Source organism: Callorhinchus milii, unplaced genomic scaffold (genome assembly GCF_018977255.1).
Source record: "Callorhinchus milii isolate IMCB2004 unplaced genomic scaffold, IMCB_Cmil_1.0 Scaffold9, whole genome shotgun sequence".
Taxonomy (NCBI): Eukaryota; Metazoa; Chordata; class Chondrichthyes; order Chimaeriformes; family Callorhinchidae; genus Callorhinchus; species Callorhinchus milii.
In genome coordinates, this window is record NW_024704750.1 from 4758126 (window position 1) to 4778797 (window position 20672).

Below are 20672 nucleotides of genomic sequence, written 5' to 3' on the forward strand. Positions count from 1 at the left end.
GGGGCGGCGATTGGCATCCGGCTCGTCCAATCCACGTCCGCCTCGTCGGGCCGGCAAACCAATCAGATACGGCCGAGGAAGAAAGGGGCGGGGCGGGGAGAATCAAGATGGGTTGGCGCGCGGCAGCCGGCGGCTGAGTGGGGAAGGGAAAAGGGACGATCACGTGCGAGTGAGCGCGAGCGAGGAGAGGGGGGTAACGGTTTAGAATGTCAGCGGCGGTTTGAACAGATGGCGGCGGGTGGAAGAGCGGCCATAGCGGGGGGAGGGGGAACGACAAGAGGTGGGCGGTGAGAGAGAGAGAGAGAGAGAGAGAGCGGGAGTCACCGGGCAGCTCATCCGGAGGGCGGGAGGGTGGGCGGACCATTTGTGGTGGTTTTCTTCCGGGGAGGGAGAGAGAGAGAGGGGGGTCTATTGTATGTTATATAAAGGAAGCCGAGGTGGCCGTGGACCTCGGACCCGAGAGCGATGTGGTCGGTGAGGCCGTCCGGGCCCGTGTGGTAACCAGAAGCAGAAGAAGAAGAAGAAGGAAGAAGCAGCGGAAGAGGGAGAGGGAGAAAAAAAAAATCGGGGCGACACCTCGGCGGGTTCTTGACCGCCCTCCTCCATGGGCCCCGATGCGGCGCTGCGAACCATTTGGGGAAAGGAGGAGGAAAGGCGGAGGGGGGGAAACCCCACCCCCACCCCCGCCGTTCTGATCGCTCCTGATCAGCGAGGAGAGTGTGTCTAACCCTCCCCGGCCCTCCCCCTCCCTCTCCCTCCCTCCCTCCTCCGGTTGCAGCGCTCGGGCTTTTGCTCAGGCGACTGATCCATCTTATTCTTGTTATTAACATGAGGTGTCGCGTCTACAAGAGGAAAGTGTTGCTCCTGGCGCTGGTGGTGCTGGTCACCGGCTTCGCCTTTTGGACCGGCACCGGCGGCGGGGGCGGCGGCGGCGGTAAACCGAGGAAGAGCCCGGAGACCTACCCGAGGGAAGATGAGCCGTCCAGACACACGCGAGTCAGCCACGCCGACGCCCTCAGGAAAGCAGCCAACGAGTCCACGACCCCGTCCACGGGCAGGATCCGGCCGCCAGCCGAGGTGGACAACCTGACGCTGGTGTACCGCGGGGTCGTTTACCAGTTGAACTTCGATCAGACCGTCAGGAACCGGGAGAAGCCTCGCTCGCCCGGCGACCTGGTGCTGGTGGTTCAAGTGCACAACCGGCCCGACCACCTGCAGCTTTTGATCCATTCGCTCCGGAGAGCCAAAGGCATCGAACGCGTCCTGTTGATCTTCAGCCACGACTTCTGGTCGCCGCGGATCAATCAGATCGTGGCCGGCGTCGACTTCTGCCAAGTCTTGCAGATATTCTTCCCGTTCAGCCTCCAGCTGTACCCGAACGAGTTCCCCGGACACGACCCCAAAGACTGCCCGCGTGACCTGAACAGGAGGGACGCGCTGAAGCTGCGCTGCAACAATGCCGAATATCCGGACTCCTTCGGGCATTACAGGGAATCCAAGTTCTGTCAAACCAAACATCACTGGTGGTGGAAGCTGCACTACGTCTGGGAAAGGGTGAACGTTTTGAAGGATCATAACGGGCCAATGCTGTTCATTGAGGAAGACCATTATCTGTCCCCGGATTTCTATCTCGTCTTTAAAAGCATGTGGAGCCTGAAAACTGAACACTGTCCAGACTGCGACCTGTTATCCCTGGGGACGTATACCCGTGTCCTTGATTTCACTGACAAGGGTAATAAAGTGGAAGTAAAGACATGGCGATCGACAGAGCACAACATGGGTATGGTCATGTCGAGAGATACATATCAGAAAATGTTAGAGTGCACAAATACTTTCTGTGAATATGACGACTACAACTGGGACTGGACTCTGCAACAATTGACTGTATCCTGCCTCCCTCGGCATTGGAAAGTTATGGTTTGTGAAGCTCCTCGCATTTTCCACGCTGGTGATTGTGGATTGCATCACAAGAAAGCTTGCATGCCATCTGTTGAAAATGCTAAAATTGACAAAATTATAAGTACCAACATGCAGCACTTGTTTCCAGAGGCCATGGTGATAAGTAGAACATATCCATTGATTGCAATCTCCCCACGTGTCAAAAATGGAGGCTGGGGAGACATTAGGGACCATGAACTTTGTAAAAGTTACCGAAGGCTCCAATAATTATGTGATTGTTTTTTTTCAAAGTGCCAGATATCATTTTTAATTGTTACTTTTTGGGGACTGTTACAGATCAATTATGTAATATTTGATTTTCAAGAATGAAAACAAATGGTTGACCTGAATTGCTCAATGGGTAAATGCACTGACCAATGTGATTCTGAGCCATGAAGTGCAGGAAATTTCAGTTGTGACCACTGATGTGTGCTGTGTGAGCTATCTCAATCTGGGTGGCAGTAGAGGGCTGCAATTGGCCCAGTATCCTTTGGGCAAGGGAGAGGGGGAGAAAGGGAACCAGTCTTTCTATTCCTGGGTAATATCAAGTGACCCCAGTGGAAAGTCTGCATAGTATGGGTGTATGGGCATGATTGGGCTTGGCCTTGATACCATGTGATGAATAGCTCCTAGTCTCATTTTCTAGATCCACACAGTAGAGTGGTGATTGGAGATGAGGTACTGGAGGGTTGCCGGCACTTACCCCAGTATAAGTCTCTGCTTCAGCAGAAGATGGGGAATAAAAATAGAAGTAAGAACATTTGTTTTGAAAGAAATGAAAATATTGCAAGAGATAACATTTTCATTCTCGACTTGTGTATGTTCTGGTGACTTATTAAGGAAAAAATCATAAGGGTCGATGGAACTGTAAAGAATAAAATGACAAAAGCAACATTGTTTTTTCTCTCTAGTTTTATGTGAACGCGTTTCATTTTTTCAGTCCTCACAGGAGGATCCTTTAGAAAGGTTAAAAAAAAGTAAGTAGCAATCTGTTTACACATCTTATATTCTAAATAAGTGCAGCAGAAACATGTAAATCAGAAGTAAATAGGTACCTAAGAAGCTGAGCACAAATAGTTAAGATGAATCCACATAGACTGCTGCAAATTGAGAAATTCCTTAATTTGATGGAAAGAGAGTAGCGTTTATCCTCTGGAAATATGAGATTCAAAAGCAAAGGGCCTTTTCAACCAAATATCTGATGATATTGTGAGCAGAAATAAAACTACAAAATATTAGAATCCAACATTTATCATATTTTGCGCTAAGTTTTCACACAGTATTCACACAAGGCCACAATGAGTGTTTTTGAAAACACTGCACATATTGGTAGTATTACATTAAGATTGTTCAACATATTTTAGAGGATTTGAACATTTAATTTTCAAACAAATAAGATGTAGAGGACATTATGTTAAATTATCTGATCTGAGTCCTTAAAAGAGTAACCAAATTTATTGGCTCATTTCATACTGCACTCAATCACCAACTCTGTAACTGCATGAGCATCAACTAAAACATCAGGGATTTAATATACAATAATAAATTGAATAGGTTCAAACTGTTGTAAAACAATGCTTTAAACTAAAACCCTATTAACAAATTTTCAAATATTAAAGTATCAAATATTTAATTAGTCTAATTCAAACAGTTGTGTATTCTGAAAGGAAAGTGCAGATTGTGTTCTATGGTCACGAATAATCTCAATACTTCCATCAGCATTAATTTCTTTCAGGATAGGTGGTGGTGCCATTTGCTCAACTTGCGCACAAGACATAGCTTCGTTCTGGTCACCTGGAAGATCATCTTCATCAAGTGTAGCTCCGTCCATTACACATTGTTTAAAACGGACTGACTTCTGCTTTTTACCATTAGCAAATACTGGATCCACAGTTTGTGCCAAGTTAAGTTCTGAGATTTCTTTGGGTGGTGTTTCAGTTTCAATCTTGCTCATAAGTTTTTTTTCATGAACAGAATTCAAAGTCATTTGATTCCTCTCGTGTCTTGGACTTTCCAAGCCGTTTTCCTCTTCTGAATTGGTTCCCTGCTTCAATTGACTGATATTCTCAGCTAATTGGTTTATATTAATAGATATACTATTCATGAATTCCTCTGACAAAGATGTATCTTTTTCCAGTTTGTTGCTCACAGCTGTTTCTGAGGAACTGATTTCCTTTTCATTTTGCTGAACGTTAATAGCAGCAGAGGTATTAGAAACAATTTTACAAATTTCATCCTGGTTAATTCTGTCCAGTGTCTCAGTAAGTTCATAGTCTTCAGTGTCTTCTTTCTCTTGTGACTGAAATCAGACAAAAATAACTGATTTTGAATTTGAAACACATTTGGAGATTATCAAAGTATTTAAATTGTTATCAAACTCTGTAAAAAGATAAATTTGTTCTTTCTTACAGTATACAATACCTACTCAAAATGCTTCAACATTAAAGTCTTAATTAGAACCAGATACTGGATACTAACGTCACTTTAAATAAATGCTAGTATCTATGAATTTCAAGAAGAAAATTATCAGGCCATTTTACAAACATTGTTGCAGACCTCCAGTTGAATGACTATCACAATGCATTATTAATCATTTATAATAAATGATAATAATCCTTACATTTGATAAAGCGCTTTTCACGTCTTCTAGACATTTGATAAACGCTTCACAGAATAGACTGTAAAGTGAATTGACTGTATATTTGTGGGCGAAATACGGCAGCCATTTGCGCACAGCAGTGTCTCACAAACTGAAGTGGACTGAAGTGACCAATTTATTATTGTTTTTTTCTTGAGGGATTATGATCAGGTGTGTGGAGTAACAAAACTTGCCCAAGGTTTCACCTTTTTTACTGTAGTGTTCAGTTTTTCTAACTCTGGGAATAACATTGGAAACTAATCAAACTACCTTGCAGAAATTCTATTTTTGGAAGTAAATGAAGGCATCTAATTTATCCCTAGATCACAGAAACCTTTTAGCTTTGAGAGTAGGCAGACATGTTGATTGCTCACAGGTGTCCACCAGGATCATTCTCATACTAGCAGTGTAATACTCAAGCACCTTTTCTCCGGGGGTGGGAAGATGAACACCTGTGAGTATTTCTTTTTAAAAAGTTCAGATCTGGATCCATACATACCTTCAAATTGATAACAAGGCTGCTTTCACTGACTTCTGACACTTGCAGAATTACTGCAGGATGCTTCTCAGCGGGCTCCTCTGCAACTGGAGGCTCCAAGGAAGTACTCAGGAACTGATCTACATTTTCTGGAGTTACAAATAATTTCTTCTAAACAGAAAAGACATTTTATGTTTAAACATAGAGCAGCCAACAAAAGCATTATAAATTAACTTATATTACATTTTCAATATAATGAATGTCTTTTACAATTTAAAAAAATTCCAGCCCAATTATTTGTTTAATAAATAATATGTAATGTTATTTGATTTGCTCTCATTTGACAAAGTGATAATTTATCTTGAAAATTCAGCCTTAATGTTTGAGAAACTGCTCTAACTAGGCTTGTAATATTTTTTTCCCACTGTCTCAAGCTACTGACTTCACACAGGCCTGGTGCCACTGGAGGCAATGGTTACCACAGCAACTTAATTTTAATACTAAAAATATTTTTTGTTTCCATTTTGAGTTCTGAAGGGAGAAGGAGAAATTTGAAAGTAAAAGTTACATTTTGGTCATGAAGAATGACGAGAGGAAGAGAGGAGGGTTACCTGTAAGCAACTGCAAGACTCTCCAGCACAGAAACTTTGCCACAATCCTTGACTCACAAGAGATTTTGTTAACACCACTGCGGCATTGTCTTGAGATACACTAAAGACGTTTTTTGTGGTGTCCAACTGATATTCAGTAGGAAACTGAACAAACAGGGAATATAAGGTGTTACACTCATCTGTCCCAAATGTGACATTACATTCATGAGTACTAAGTACTAACTTCAAATTATCTTTATCAATATGTTTCACTCGTAGTATAAAGGTAATGGAACCTTCATCCTGGTCATAGTGGAAATCAGGACACACAATTTTAGTTTCCTCTGTACTGTCTTTTGAGTCAAGCTCTGTATTTCCAGATGAATGTACTCCTGGATTATCATCTGACAGTTCATTCACAGAACCATCACCAGACCTTTCCAAAGAACCAAGAAAGTCTTTATCAATACAGCCAACTGCACCATCTTCCAAGATGTTCTTTTGTTCTTCAGAATCTGCAGGAATGAGTAGACCTGCTTCTGAAACAAATTTAGGAAGAACAACCTCACCATTTGTCACCTGAAACTTGCTGTCTGCCGCAGATGGAATTATTTCAGCAACAGATTCAAGGTGACTTTCTATGTGGATAGTTTCCAGCTTTTCATTCTTCTGAGACAGTGTTCTTTGCTCCAATCTGGAGTCCTGCAAATAATTAACAGATTCAATCTCATATTCTGGGTTTCTAGGGGTGGCATCCTCCATTTTTTCTTTTTTAGAACACTCATCAGATTGAAATACTTTTGATTCTTGTTCCAGCGATTGACCACTGATGGACTCATTCCTATCTTCTGTTTTTTCATCCTCACTAACATGACATGCCACCATTTCTGGAGGCGATTTGTGTTTCAAGGCTAATACTGGCAGAGTAACAACAAGCTGCCTCTTGGACTTGTTAAATTTAGCTGATCCTAGATTTTCATCCACTGGATAGGACAGATGCAAGTCAAGCTTGTAACTAGGTTTCTGAGACTCTAAACACAACTGTTTTTCTGTCACATCTAAACAAGCATCATCAACCGATTTGAGCAAAGGAAGATCGATGGTAATAACTAATTCTTTTGGTCTGGTGCTTGGGACAGCATCACGAGCATTTCGATAATCTTGCACGTCAAAGTGAGACCTGTAAAGAATAGAATATTTCGGTTCTGTGGGTTTGGTATGGTCTTCAATCTTATCATCCGTAGTTGCCTTTGAACTCCCACTTGTTTTCTTCTTTTCTGCATCACTTCCTGGGGCATCTTTTGATTTGGGAAGATCAAAGGGGTATGGAAACCTTAAAGGATCGTTTGGATCTTCTGAGGGCTCTTTGGGACCACCAGGTAGGGGTTTGCGGATGACAGCCGCATACGACATCCCTTTGTATTTTGCCTTTAAAGTCTTGAAGTTCCTTTTGTCCAACTTCACATGCAGTTGCTTCTCTATGGCCTCCATGGAAGTTTTATCCACCATTTTTTTAAACGTTGCATTCTTATAAGCCATGTCCAACGTGTCCGGATGAAAGACCACATCGTAAATCGTTTGCCTCCCGCCGCCTTTAGTTAGCTCCTCCCTGCCCGGAGTGAGACTGTAGGGGAGAGACCAGTGCTGACCTGGAGTCCCCTTCTCCCCCTTTCCAACCGTGTAGGAGGCCTTGCCAATCAGCTCGTTGCTGCAGACATTAATGAAGCATTTCTGGTCTCCGTTCACGCTGCTTTTCAGCACATGGCCCGGGCCGGGGTGCACGAACTTGATGTCGACGCCCCGGTCCCTTTCCAGCTGAGAGATTTCCTCCTCGTACTTTTTCTTATTTTCCGGGTTGGAGATCTCCTCCACGTACTCGAACAGCAGCTCCTTGAACTTCTCGTCTTTGAACGCCGCCCTGAAGCGCTCGACTTCATCCCGAGTCAGGTCCAGGTCCTCCCGGTTGGAGCGAGACGCCATGGTAACCGCCACCCGGCCTCAGCACAGCCGCCCGCGCTCCCGCCCTCCGCCCCGGACGCACATTGATGCCGTCACAGGCGGAAGCCCTTTCTAACCAAACGAACGATCAAGACCTTTCTTCCCCTCCCAGACAAAAAAAAAAAATCCCGAGCGATCCCATCCTACAGCGCCGCCAAACTGCTGCTCGTCAAACTGGGAACCTTTCGACCGCCGAAAATTGCGGTGGCGTTTCGCGGACTATTTTGTTTAGGAGTGACGCAACAAGGATGCGACGGGGCGGCGCAGGGATCGCCCAGGCGCGTCCCGAGGTGAATGGGTCCCGTTGCTAAGGCGACGGGGTTTCAAAGGCGAGGCGCCGGCAACGGTGAATGCGATGCTTTCAGAAGCGGACAGAAGCGGTTGGAGTCTGGAGGAGGTATCAAAGAGCTTCGCAGGTTTATTGCTGGAGTCCTGCAGCTCAGGGGTTAGAGCGCCCGCCTCACAAGCGAGCGACTTGGGTTCGATTCCCGGACGGGGCACAACCTCACTCACGCGCCTCTCTTGACCCGGCGGCGAGTAAGGAACCCGGTCGTTAGTCGGGGGGTTAATAATTCCTTCACACACACAAAAAAAATTGGGTCACTCCATCCCCGACTGTTTGTGGGGCACCGCTGGGGCACGGTCGGCAGCCGCATGTCACCCACAAAATATAAATCCACTCCCTTGACAGTATGTATCTGTGAAGCGCTTTGAGCCGTCTAGAAGACAATGATAAGATGCTCTTATCAAATGCGAGGATTAATATTATCCGACTGTTATCAAGTGTAGTGACTGTGCGTGGTGTAGGACGGCAGCTCTTCCCCCGGCACCGAAGTGGCGTTTCAGTCCAGAGCTTCAACAAGTCCCGATAATAATAATAATAATAATAATAATCCTTGCATTTGATATAGCGCTTTTCACGTCGGGAGGACGTCCCAAAGCGCTTCACAGCACACACTGTAAAGTGAATTGACTGTATATGTATATGTCGATGTGGGGTTTGAACCCATTAACGTTCTACCACAAGAGGCAAGTGTGCTCCCTAACCCCCGAGCCAGGCTGACTTTTAAACCATAACAGGAATGGGTTGGGAGATGATGGTTGCAATTCATTGTGTAAAATAAAGAGTGTGGGGAAAAAAAGGCCGGAGAGAAATTGTGCGATTGCTGGTCAGAAAAAAAAAAGACCCAAGGGTTATTGTGGTGAAATCTATGAAGGAGATTTGATAAGGTTGATCCAAGGACATTGTATACGATTGCAAATGGTTCAAATATCGGGGAATGCAAGATAAAAATCAAGTAAAAGTCACGTGGGACAATAAATTTGTAAAATATGCCACCAGGAAAAGGCCCTTCATCAAGACGTTTAACAAAAATTGTGTGTGTGTGTGGTGGGGCTTGAGAAATAATTATTAATAACAGAGATATTTAAACCAGAGTTTTAATTATTTATTAAAAATACCAATACAATAAATCTAGATTTATCAGAACATTTTCAAAATGTTAATGTGCAAGTTTAATCAATTTTCCAATGTTCTTGTAGGAATTCCTCTTCAAAGACTCTGAAGTTTGCTAAAAATCAAAAAAATCAAAATTAATTCAAAAGGTTCTGTATAAGTAGTTTGTAACTGTAACCATCATAGTATAAACAGGTCAGTCCAACATAAGCAATTGGTATAATCAATTTTTTAATATTTCATAGTAAGAATGAAAATGTTAACTAACTTCCAGTGCACAGTGTTATTTTGTTAACCCAAGTTCCAACTGAAAGATTAATATTTATATCAATGCTCTATTACCTGTCCTCCACAGTTCTATTTGAGGGGTAGTACACCTTAAAGGAGAATCCACTCCGTGGAAATGAACCCTGAAAAGATAAATGAGTTAATATTTAATAATAATCATTGCATTGATACAATGTCATTCAAGGCAGATAGACACCTTAGAGTGCTCCACAGCATTTACTGTAAAGTGTAGTCACTGTGTATTTTGTAGGCAAACTCAGCAGTCAATTTCGCACAACAAACAGCCATGAAGAAAATAACTGCTTTTACCTAAGGAACTGCTGGCCAGGACAACCGACACCCGGGAAATAATATAATAATAATCCTTGCATTTGATATTGCGTTTTTCACGTCGGGAGGACGTCCCAAAGCACTTCACAGAACACACTGTAAGGTGAATTGACTGTATATTTGTGGGCGAACGAGGCAGCCAATTGCGCACAGCGATGTCCCACAAACAGTCGTAGATTGAAAATGACCAATTTATTATTGTTTTTGGAGGGATTATTATTAGGCGTTATTTTAAGTTAAGAAATTTAAGTTAAATTTAAGAAAGATAAATTGTGCAATTTCAAACAAAAAAACATTTACTACAAGCTTGTGTGGGTTCTGTGATTAAAATATATGAATGACTAAAAATAATACAAATGTAAAGAAACTCCCTGTAAGTATACAAGACAAAGTTATATTTATTGTGTTAGTACTAATTCAGTCAGATTAGGATAGAAATTTTACACAGGTGATTCTTACTGGATTGATGCAGATGCAGTCTGTTAGAACTATGTTGAATGGATCATATTTGTCAGCAAAGACGATCATGTCTGGTACTGGATACACACGAAGAGCATAATCATAGGCCCAGTAGACAGGGCTGACATACAGTGGCAGGGGTGTTAGATGTCCTTGTGATATGATAGTCTTCACAAACTGCCATGAGAAAGACAGACAAAAATACAGTATTACCAAACTTACTCTTGTTACGGGTACAAGTCTCTTGAGGCTCAGTAGATAAGCCACTGTTTAATGTAAAACTCTGCTACAGGTTGAATCCCCTTTTGAATGAATGTAAAAGATATGAATACAGACATAAATCTTTTATAGTAACTTGAGTTGGCAGTATTCCTGAATTAACAATTAGTGTTCTTAAGGCAATGCAACTCTTATTTCCTGTCTCCACTGATATTTGGCAAGGCAACAATAAGTTTGTCATTTTTCAAACTCATATTTATTAGTAGGTACATATTAGCACAGCCTGGTTGCATAGCAATTGACTTGAGCGCTGAGGAATGGATCCAAATCGTAACTTTGAAAGCACAGTGTTTAGAATTTGTTTGCTATAATCCTCTTGGTCAAAGGAAAGAAAAACAGGCTAAATGCCTTCCTCCTGAGAGATTATATACAATCAGAAACTGGGGCTAAATCTAAAATTACTAACTATCTTTCTATTAACATAACTGGATAGAAGTAACAATATAAATTAAGAGGGAGAAAGAATCTAAATAAATACAATATTTTTATAACTTATAGTTTCCCTGCCTCATCATCCAAGACTCTAATCAGTCAATGTATTCTCCTTGCTTCCAAACATTACTGCTTTTACTTTTTTTATATAACAATAATAGTTATATAATAATCCTTATATTTGTTATAGCCCCTGTTGGGAGAACATTTACCAATTGAGCCTTTAGGTGAGCAAACTGGAGGATATAAAGGATATTATATGGAGAATGCTTTCAGTTATAAAGCACAAGAGGATTGAAAAGGGGAGAGCATCAAGAAAATAAACGGTCATGTTAATATGAGTAAAATACTTGATGGCTACTCACATGATTTGGAATATCCAGGTTACTGCTGGGAAACCGGATGCAATTTCTACACATTTTGTTAACCATGTCTTCACGGACAATGATGATCTCTTGTGTACAGTACTGAATCCTAATGGTGATAAACACAGAAAAGCTCTCAATCTGTACACCTTGGCACACTGCAGCATTTGCTCAGTGAAACAACCACTAAACTGTAAAATAAGACAGTCATGCAAGAATTTACCTGCAAGGGTTTGTGGCAAAGACAGAAAAGGGAACTCTCTGTCTGAATTCCTCTGTGATGAAGTCAGCAATTGGAGGTCTTTAAAACAATTTAAAAAGTCATAAAAGACTCTAACATTGTTCATGAATAAAGTATCTTGTTTACATAATCTGGAAAGTGAGGTAGTTATGTTAAAAAAGGTACATTTTTGACTTTGGCATTTTTCTTCCTTTCCCTCCTGATAGCATAGAATCCTTCCCTTCTTTCTACTTGGTTACAATTCCACTGTAGTCAAATTGCATTCCAGTTATCCCACCTATTTGTCCATTATAAATGTGTGAGCCTTAATAGTAACACTAACTGAGTTTCCTCAGCTGTTTTGTCCTCACCCACCATTCACACATCCACCATTTACCTGGGTAAGATACAACCAGGACCTGGGTCTTCAGGACCAGGAACAAAAACAAAACGGCTACTGTAAAGGGAGAGAAAGAATTTAAAGAGTAATTTACATTCCATTACTGATTACAGCATAGTTATTATACAATAAAGTATAAGTATGGTTGTATCATTTCTAAAAGTATATAATATTCAATGTAGCGCCAAGTAATAATGTTTTACATCTTTAATTATGAACAAACTAATGACAATTTTACTATAATTTTTCTAAAGATGCAAGGTGGCTCCAGTTTAGGGTTTGTTCAGTCATTATTTGGAGAGTATAAATGGCTCAATGGGTAAATGAGCCACATTGAGTCTTCCAGACACATGAACAAAACATTTCACAATGCTAAATTTTACAACTCAAAACAAAAATGTCATGTTATACAGTACTTACTTCTTATGGATGTTCGGATATTCACAAATCATATCTGCAAGCGCTTTCAGTGATTCTGAAAATTATAAATAAAAGTTGGGAGTTCTCAATAAACATTTAATTAACAGTTTATAAATCCACTGATTTCTGTGCTCCTCACCTTTCAGCGATTTGATCTGATTTTTTCCATAGGGAGCAGATGAAAAGTTACCGCAGAAGATGAAACAGGTAGGTGGCATAGCAGAATAACCTGCAGAAAACAAGAGTATAAATTAACATAAAGCATATCAGGACTTTGCTTTGACAGACAACGAAAGCAGGGAAAAAAATTACCATTATTATAAGTCAATAGAATACAAGTATTTAGTTTGAACATCAGACGTTTCACATTCAATAGACTGGTGCATCTTCTTGTTAAAAGGAATTGGTAAAAGTCTTATCACTATCAATGCTCGCAGTAACTCTCTCCATAAGTGGCATGCAACAAAACAGTTACCTGAAAACATCATATGAAGTTTCTCAAGTACTTCCACCTGGTCCAGCCATACATCTGAGATAAAAGCAAACATGGCATCTTCATTTTCTCCCTCTAACTGCTTTAATTTTGCAGAGGATTTCACTGACGTAGCAGAGGGCCCACCAAAAAAGTTGATGTTGCCATAATAATTCCTGCAAGAGAAAGAGTTGAGAAAAACATCCCAGGTATTTCCATACACAATAGCAGGCAATCATGGTTTCAGTGCATTAATGATCGATTTGTTGTAGGAGGAAATACAGGAAGGGGGATGTAATTGCAGATGCTGATTGAAGATAGTCTGATAACTTACCGTGTAACAGTGGAAGGTTCAGTAGGTGGAAATCCAAATGCATTCACATGGAAAACACCATCTTCATACCATCCTGGAAACAGATGTATAAACTACCAATTATTTAATGAACAATTGTAATTAATAATTCTAATGCAGTGATCAAAATTGTATACTTTAACATTGTACCAATGAGATATTTGAAATTGTGAACAAAAATACAACTGTGAACAACCCTAACTTTTCAGGTATTTTAAAGGAAGGGATTTGAAATCCTCACTCACTTTATCTGAAATACATCTACAGGGTATTAGTGCAAGTTTCCAGAAATCTTCAGCATAGTCAAATAGAATTCTTAGATTCATAAATATGTACAGCACAATAGCAAGCTATTTCTTGTGTGGATCTTATTTAAATACGATGCTCTTTAAAGCCACATCAGGATTTTTCTGGCTTCTACTGAAACAAACGGAAAAAAATAAAGCTCCAAGGAGTGTCAGCATGGTAATGACATCTAAAGGTATTTCTGCCTTTGTAAACCTCTGCAAGCACTGTCCAAACAAAAGCATTCTGTATCATTACCTTCTGTAAGAACAAAGCAGGATTCTGTGTACAACCCACTGTGGAACTGGTGCTTTGGAGTTAAAAGAAATTACTGACTTTGAAAAATTGATCTTTTAGGATTATAAAGTGCCTTATTTACAAAACATTTTAAAAATCATGAATGGCTTCTATTATATATTTAATGGTACACACAGCGTCACAAAACTGTCTGAGGAACTAAACAGAGGTTAGGTATTGTTCTTGTGCTGAAAAAGCAAGAAAACAATATAACAAGACTATTCTAGCCTGTTAAAACTTTGCTGAAGCTCAATATCCCATCTTACACTTTACAGTGTGTTCTGTGAAGCGCTTTGGGACGTCCTCCCGACGTGAAAAGCGCTATATCAAATGCAACGATTATTATTATTATTACTAGGAATCAAACTGAGAGAACCTAAAATGATTTAATAAACCCTATGGTCAGCAAAATTAAATTCCTCCCATTATTCTAGGATTTTGCATTCATGTCATCCTATGCGAAAAGTGTTCTTTAAGTGCAAGTTCTTCTTCCTGTGGATTTAAATCCGGATTCCAACGTCACCAAATAAAACATGATTTCTTTATATTTGCACTTGAGTCATAATATACATTTTACTAAGAAAATGATTTTGTTTTCATTGCTAAATAATATCTTAGGGATAAAACAAAACCTGTCAAAACCCACTTTCACTGCTTACTCATGAGGTACGTTTGTGTGTACGTGGAAGCAAACACTAGTTCATTGATAATATTTTCTGACTGATCTTAAATGATAACTACTTATCTGTTTGTTTATTATTTGTCTGTTTTTACTTCTCTTTTAAATATTGTGCTTCAAACTAAATTATAGAGAGCACATAAAAGGATATGGCTTTGCTGATGTCAAGTTGAATCGTCCCAGTTGGATCTTCAAGAAAATACTTTCCCTGAAGCAGGAAATACAATGATCATTCAGCATTATCAACAACAACTTGATTATATAGAACCGTTCATGCAGGTAACATATTGAAGTGTTTTCACAAATTATCAAATGTATTATTAATAGGTTAGTCATTTTTGTTACCCACAATGGATTGTCACAGGATATATTAAGGATCAAATAGTATAGACCACATTATCATAAATAGAACACTCTACCTCTTTAAGCTGTGTTATCATCCCCAGAACAATGATCTCTCCCATCTTTGCTGTGTTGCCAAGAAGCGTTTCTATGGTTTTTAGCTAAAAAGAACAGTTGCAGCAGATTATGAACAAAGTGAGCATAATAACCACAAAAATGTTTTCTTTAAATGGATTTATGCAAACCAAATCCCAAACTTATCAAAGATAAGGATGGTGACTAGGTACAGCACAAATAGGAGAAAAATGAAATTCAGTTCATATTAACTGATTGAATTTGATTCCAACTGTTTGATTTGTATATTATCAGAATTTCCTTAAACATATTTATAAAGAAGAAATTTTTGAACAATATTGGAATTCCCACCTGAAATTTATTCCTCGTCTCATCGGGATTTGATCCAGTCACAGGAGGTGTAAATAATTCATGTCTATGTGTTCGCTGTAAAAAGAAAATGATTAGATATAAATTCTATAGCCCCTCTCTTCCTATTTTAAGGTCTCTGCTGAAGACCTTTATTTTCGACCGCGCCTTCGGTCACCTTCCTCTCCATCCCCTGGATCAGCCCCGGGATCTGTTACTGTGAAGCACTCTGAGACGCCGTCCAGCATGGACGGCGCTATATAAATCCAAGTTGTTGATTCCAAAATTCTCTCATTCTCTACTTTTCCTCAAAAATACTGTGTCTTAAACTAAAGCTTCCTTTCTCAAATCTCAATGTAGGTTTAGTGACGTTAAATAAGATTAATTTTCTGCTGGAGATTTCAAGAGCCAGTGATATTAAAGTAATTTTGTTGGGCTTCTTTGTAGCAATAACCCATGTTGTGCCAGATGCACACAGCATAGAGGGTAGGAATATATAATTTACAGTCCAAGGGAATCCTAGAATAATTTTAACTATCTTCCAGGATATAAAGCATGGTAACATGGAGTTCATGATAGTATGCAGAAGTTACTGTCTGATTCCAATTTAACTACAATTAAATCCTTGTGAAGATGGTTCAGATTGCACCTGTAGAATTTGTAGCAATTTATAATTTGTTTAGACAGAGTGCATATGGGATTTAACTCTCAAACAAACTTATTTTTTATTCCTCATTTGTGAGATGTTTGTAGTGAAATAAAGTGGTTGCAGATTAGAATCAGTTCCTAAAAAGGGGAACATAAAAGATGTACATAACGTACAACATACGGTACTAACTAGCAAACCCCTCAATCACATTCGTCTCCAATAAATGTGCAAATTTGTGCCTTTCAATAGAGCATTCTGCTGTGTACATTACAATTTGTGGTGTCCTGTAGCTCAGTGGTTAGAGCACTCGCCTCGCAAACAAGAGACCTCAGTTTGATTCCCGGCAGGACGAAACCTTGGGTAAGTTTCATTACTTCACACGCCTGATAATAATCCCTCAAGAAAAAAATAATAATAAATTGGTCACTTCAATCCATGACTGTTCGTGGGACACTGATGTGCGTTTCGCCCACACGTTTCGCCCACACAAAAAAAGTCAATTAACTTTACAGTATAGTCTGAAGTGCTTTGAGACGTCTAGAAGACATGAAAAGTGCTATATCAAATGGAAGGATTATTATATTCTCACTAAATTATTTGATTTTTGCCTTACCTGCTGCATTATAGTGTAGCGTTCACGAAACAGTTCTGCTTTGTCCTTAGCAGTTCCAAAGAGCCTTGGGGCACTGTGCTCAGTCATCGCAAGACTAAAGAGCATGAGAGAGACAGACATAGATACATATGGTTTTAAACAAGTGAATAACTATCATTCTAACCAACTTTTTAAAAACAGTTAATGAAACAGTTCACATTAAAAAAAAGTTTGAATGGCCCAGGAAGACAAAGGAATTTTATGCCCTTGTTTTGGTAAAAAAAACTACAACTATCTACTTGTACTTCCAATTTGTTCTTTATTTTATTAAAACAAATTATATTCTTTTTATTTGATCTTCCTGTATTATATATCCCATCTATGGTAGAGAGCAGACAATCTATGTTACATCTCTGCTCTATTACTAGCCATAAGGAGATTACTCAGTCCGCTTTCTGTTCCTCCCTGTGGAAGAATCCACCTATATCTAGATGAGGTGTGGAATTTGCTACACCAAGAACCACAGACATAGGCTGACTCCATGGTACCATATATCACAGTGCTAACGGCTATAATATTGTTTGTGCGTCAACTGCACAGTTATTTAACTCGGTGGTTCTTGTACCACTTATCTCTAATTTGTCTCTAATCCTTTTCTGGGCATAAATATTAATTTAAGTATTACAGTCCTTAACAAAATACAATGCACCTGAGGAGTCTTTGGTGTAACAGATTACTCACAAAAGGAAACCGTGCTTGCACATAAGATTAAAAACATCATTGTTTGTTTCAAGGCACCACTTAATTACAATTAATTAATTATGTGTAAAGAAGGGTAAACAAATGCAATGCCAACTTGGAAACACTCACTTAATACTGCTATTTAGATCAGTGAGAAAGATTTAAACTTTTCTTGATATACAAAATATAATTCAGGTGGAAAAACATGTAGTTTTAAGATTTTACAAACTAAATGACTCCATAGATGTTGTACAAACTGAAGACGAGGAAAAAATTCTTGTATGAATGAACGAAAAAAGGAAAAAAGTTGCAAACTCACGGTAAAAACTTTTTCCTTTCTGGATTGTAGATAAACCGAGGGACGTCAAACGCTCCGATTATATTAAAAACGTGTTCCCTGTGAAAGTAAGTGATAATCTTACCAAAACTCATTGCTCTAAAGAATGTCACACCTTTGTATTTTGTTTTTTCATGAATAAATATACATTCATGAGCTGAATATTGTCTGCTCCCCAATTCCTGCGGACACTACATTCTGTTATGTTACTTAATAGGAATTTAGCATGGACAGTAAGTAGTGTGATAATTTTCAGTATTTGATATATATATAATATAAAATACAGCAGGTAGTAAATATTTTACATCTTCCTTTATTGGTAGTCCTTTATACAGCAAATAACTTTGCTGAATAAAGCAGTGTTTTTTTTTAAATCAAGTTTTGAAAATTTCATAATTGTTTTATTCTGAAAACATAGTTGTGATGTTTAATGCAATGCATCGTATAAACTTCTATTTGACTTACATAGTTTCATCACACGTCTGACTGCATTCCTGGACTGCTGCCTCCACCATCGACTGTTCAATCATGTTGCATTTCACTGAAATGTAGAAACACACAAATTAAGCTTTTTTTTAATTACTTAGCTATAGCCTGGAATAATTGAGACTGGAAATGTGTAGGAAAAGCTATCATTCAAATGAACACTTTTAGAATAAGGAATTTATATAATTTATGTACTGCAAATCATAGCACCATGGAAAATCCATAGAAATCTACAACACAGAAGAAAGCCATTCGGTCCAACGTGTCTGTGTCAGCTCCCTCATGAGCAATCTTTCAATCCCACTTATCTGTGCTTTTTCCATAAAATTCCTTGCATTTGATACAGCGTCTTATCACATCATCAAGACATCTCAAAGTGCTCCACGGGAGTGTAGTGAATTGACTGATGTATTTCATAAGTTTTCACTGCATCAATAAGAACAACTGACCCCGAGATTTTCAAATATGAACATGGAGAATTCCAATTGGCGAGTGCAAGTGTTAAAATTAATCTGAGAATTTTGCTTTACTGCATACGTCTTGGAAAATTAATTTCATCAGGAGATGAACCGCAGCTTAATACCGGTTTCAGTTTCAAACAATGGCAGCATCTGAGCATTAGGTTTGCAAGATGAACAAATCCGAGGCGTGACTGGCGATTACTTACGCGGCTGCTTTTCAACAGCATCGACGATCCGTTCAATGGCATCCTCCAGCTCCAGCTCAGCGACCGACTCGAGCACCTCGACGAGATAGACTGTGGCGTTGCTAATGCAGAAATTAAAAGAACGACAATTTTTCTACGCAACTAACTTCGCGATGCACTGCAGCAGCGTTGCGACTCTCCCCGTGCAACGCCCAGGCCAGGGTCCGTCAGCAACAACAACAACAACAACAAGATTCCATTTATTGAGCGCCTTTCGCGTCGGGAGGACGTCCCGAGGCGCTGGACAGTTGGGTCAGGACCCGAGCATTGGGGGGAAATGGTCAGGGTGAGGGGAGGGAGCGAGGAGGGGGTAAGAGAGTCGAGAGGGGGAGCTGAAGGCTGAAGAGAAAAGTTAAGAGCCTCGCGAACAGAGTTAAGAGGAAAAAACGATTTACGGTCACAAGTGTGGAGATGGAGAGAGATGAGAGAGGAAGAAAGCCGACCACAGAGGCGGGACAGCTTCCCGCGCAAAATGTAAGCAGCCACATTGTGAAGGGGCCGGTGTTGGTTCCTTCGCGAAGCTTCCAACACCAACCAACCGGGACATCAGGACCGAGCAGCGCCGCGCCGCGCCGCGCAGGGGCAGTGTTGGCGTTCAGCCCATCTGCCATCCCGACACAACTCCCCGAGTCCGGTTGCTGACTCGGGCCGAGCCGGGCCGGGCCGGGCAGAGAGGGCGGGGCGGCAGTGTCCCGGCGCGGCGACACTTACGATCGCAGGAGCAATCCGTGCATCTTAAAAGCCGCCGAAACCCGGCCCTTGATTCTACCCGCCATCGCCGGGGGGGGGTTTGGCGCCAAATGTGCGCCACTTCCGCACACGAGGGGGGCGGGGCGATGGGCGGGACTAGGGCGGGCGGGGGGGCGGGGCTAGTGTGGGGGCGGGGCGAGGGAGAACGCCACACGTCAGACAACAACAACAACAACAACAAGAAGATTCCATTTATAAAGCGCCTTTCACGTCAGGAGGACGTCCCAACACCACCACCAACAACAGCAACAGCAGCAGCAGCAGCGACCACACCGGCGGTGACGGGCGCCCCCCCCCTCCCCCCGGAGACAAACGATCCGCCCCCCTTCGACGCGACGGCCTCGTCCGGCGGCGGAGACCGCCTCAAGGCGCCTCGGAGCACGTACACCGTCAAGTCAGAGCGACGGCGTTATTTCGTAGGCGATCGCTGGCGGCCAATCTGCCCACACGCAGCAATGTCTCACAAACCCACCGCGGGGCGGGTTTGGTTTCCGGGGCATTGGCCGGGCCAGGGGTTGCTCCCTTCTCTTCCTAAGGAGGTGCGGATTCCAACAACAACAACAACAACAAGATTCCATTTATAAAGCGCCTTTCACGTCAGGAGGACGTCCCAAGGCATGGTATTAAAAGATAAAAGTAGCCTTTGCTACTGGAAAATCGCCTGCTGCACAGTTGGGTCAGGACCCGAGCAGGGGGGAAATGTACATTTGTATAGCGCCCTTTGCACAGGATAGCATCTCGGAGTGATATTTTAATGGCTGGGGCAGTTGGATCTTGCGTGACTTCTGAATCTGAACTCGTGATCGGGGAAATTGATTAATTGGCATTGTTTCTGCTGTGCTGGGCACAAAGAAGTAATCATCTTGTTTTATTTCCCCTGGGATCTTGTTCTCCATTACAAAGTGGGAATTTGTAAGTATGTACCCAGAAAATATTCAAACAATCGGGGTTTTTTTTGGGGGGGGGGGGGTCAGTTTTTTTCCCTCAAATTTCTCTGTTCCACTGCTGCCAGTCATTTTTTGGCTCGTCAACAAATGCCAATTATTTGCATGTAAGCATTAACTGCGAATGTTAGGCTATTCAACAAATGTAGGGCATCATGACCAAACCCAATCTTGTTTTCGCGAGACACACATTATTCTGAGTGTTAGTCAGCGGAGTCACTTCAACGGAGAAGTGAACAAAATTGAAGGAGGTGGGTAACCTGATAAACAGCATCAAAATATAGATATATTCCTGTATTATTTACAAAAACACAAAAGATGAATAT

General features: G+C 41.0%; 3 protein-coding genes and 1 long non-coding RNA gene across 4 annotated transcripts; 2 read left to right on the forward strand and 2 right to left on the reverse strand.

Moving 5' to 3' along the window:
- The first annotated feature begins 756 nt into the window (after positions 1 to 756).
- On the forward strand, positions 757 to 2830 carry mgat2 (alpha-1,6-mannosyl-glycoprotein 2-beta-N-acetylglucosaminyltransferase). The gene has a single exon (XM_007888363.2). The coding sequence runs from the start codon at positions 829 to 831 to the stop codon at positions 2164 to 2166; it is 1338 nt and encodes a 445-aa protein (XP_007886554.2). The 5' UTR covers positions 757 to 828; the 3' UTR covers positions 2167 to 2830.
- Positions 2831 to 3173: 343 nt separating this feature from the next.
- dnaaf2 (dynein axonemal assembly factor 2) lies at positions 3174 to 7663 on the reverse strand. The gene is made up of 3 exons (XM_007888362.2): positions 5666 to 7663; positions 5076 to 5225; positions 3174 to 4237 (listed from the first exon to the last, which is right to left on the reverse strand). The coding sequence occupies exons 1-3, from the start codon at positions 7622 to 7624 to the stop codon at positions 3572 to 3574; spliced, it is 2775 nt and encodes a 924-aa protein (XP_007886553.2). The 5' UTR covers positions 7625 to 7663; the 3' UTR covers positions 3174 to 3571.
- Positions 7664 to 7933: 270 nt separating this feature from the next.
- Positions 7934 to 12909, forward strand: LOC103175350. The gene is made up of 3 exons (XR_487462.2): positions 7934 to 8039; positions 12463 to 12498; positions 12881 to 12909. It is a non-coding gene; the product is annotated as an uncharacterized LOC103175350 (long non-coding RNA).
- pole2 (polymerase (DNA directed), epsilon 2) lies at positions 9081 to 19449 on the reverse strand. Its single transcript, XM_007888361.2, has 19 exons — positions 19364 to 19449; positions 18614 to 18714; positions 17926 to 18001; positions 17443 to 17520; positions 16404 to 16497; positions 15145 to 15219; positions 14796 to 14879; positions 14528 to 14584; positions 13659 to 13707; positions 13098 to 13170; positions 12767 to 12939; positions 12431 to 12520; positions 12292 to 12346; positions 11869 to 11928; positions 11475 to 11552; positions 11252 to 11360; positions 10176 to 10352; positions 9441 to 9508; positions 9081 to 9213 (listed from the first exon to the last, which is right to left on the reverse strand). The coding sequence occupies exons 1-19, from the start codon at positions 19426 to 19428 to the stop codon at positions 9195 to 9197; spliced, it is 1581 nt and encodes a 526-aa protein (XP_007886552.2). The 5' UTR covers positions 19429 to 19449; the 3' UTR covers positions 9081 to 9194.
- Between the last annotated feature and the right edge of the window lie 1223 nt (positions 19450 to 20672).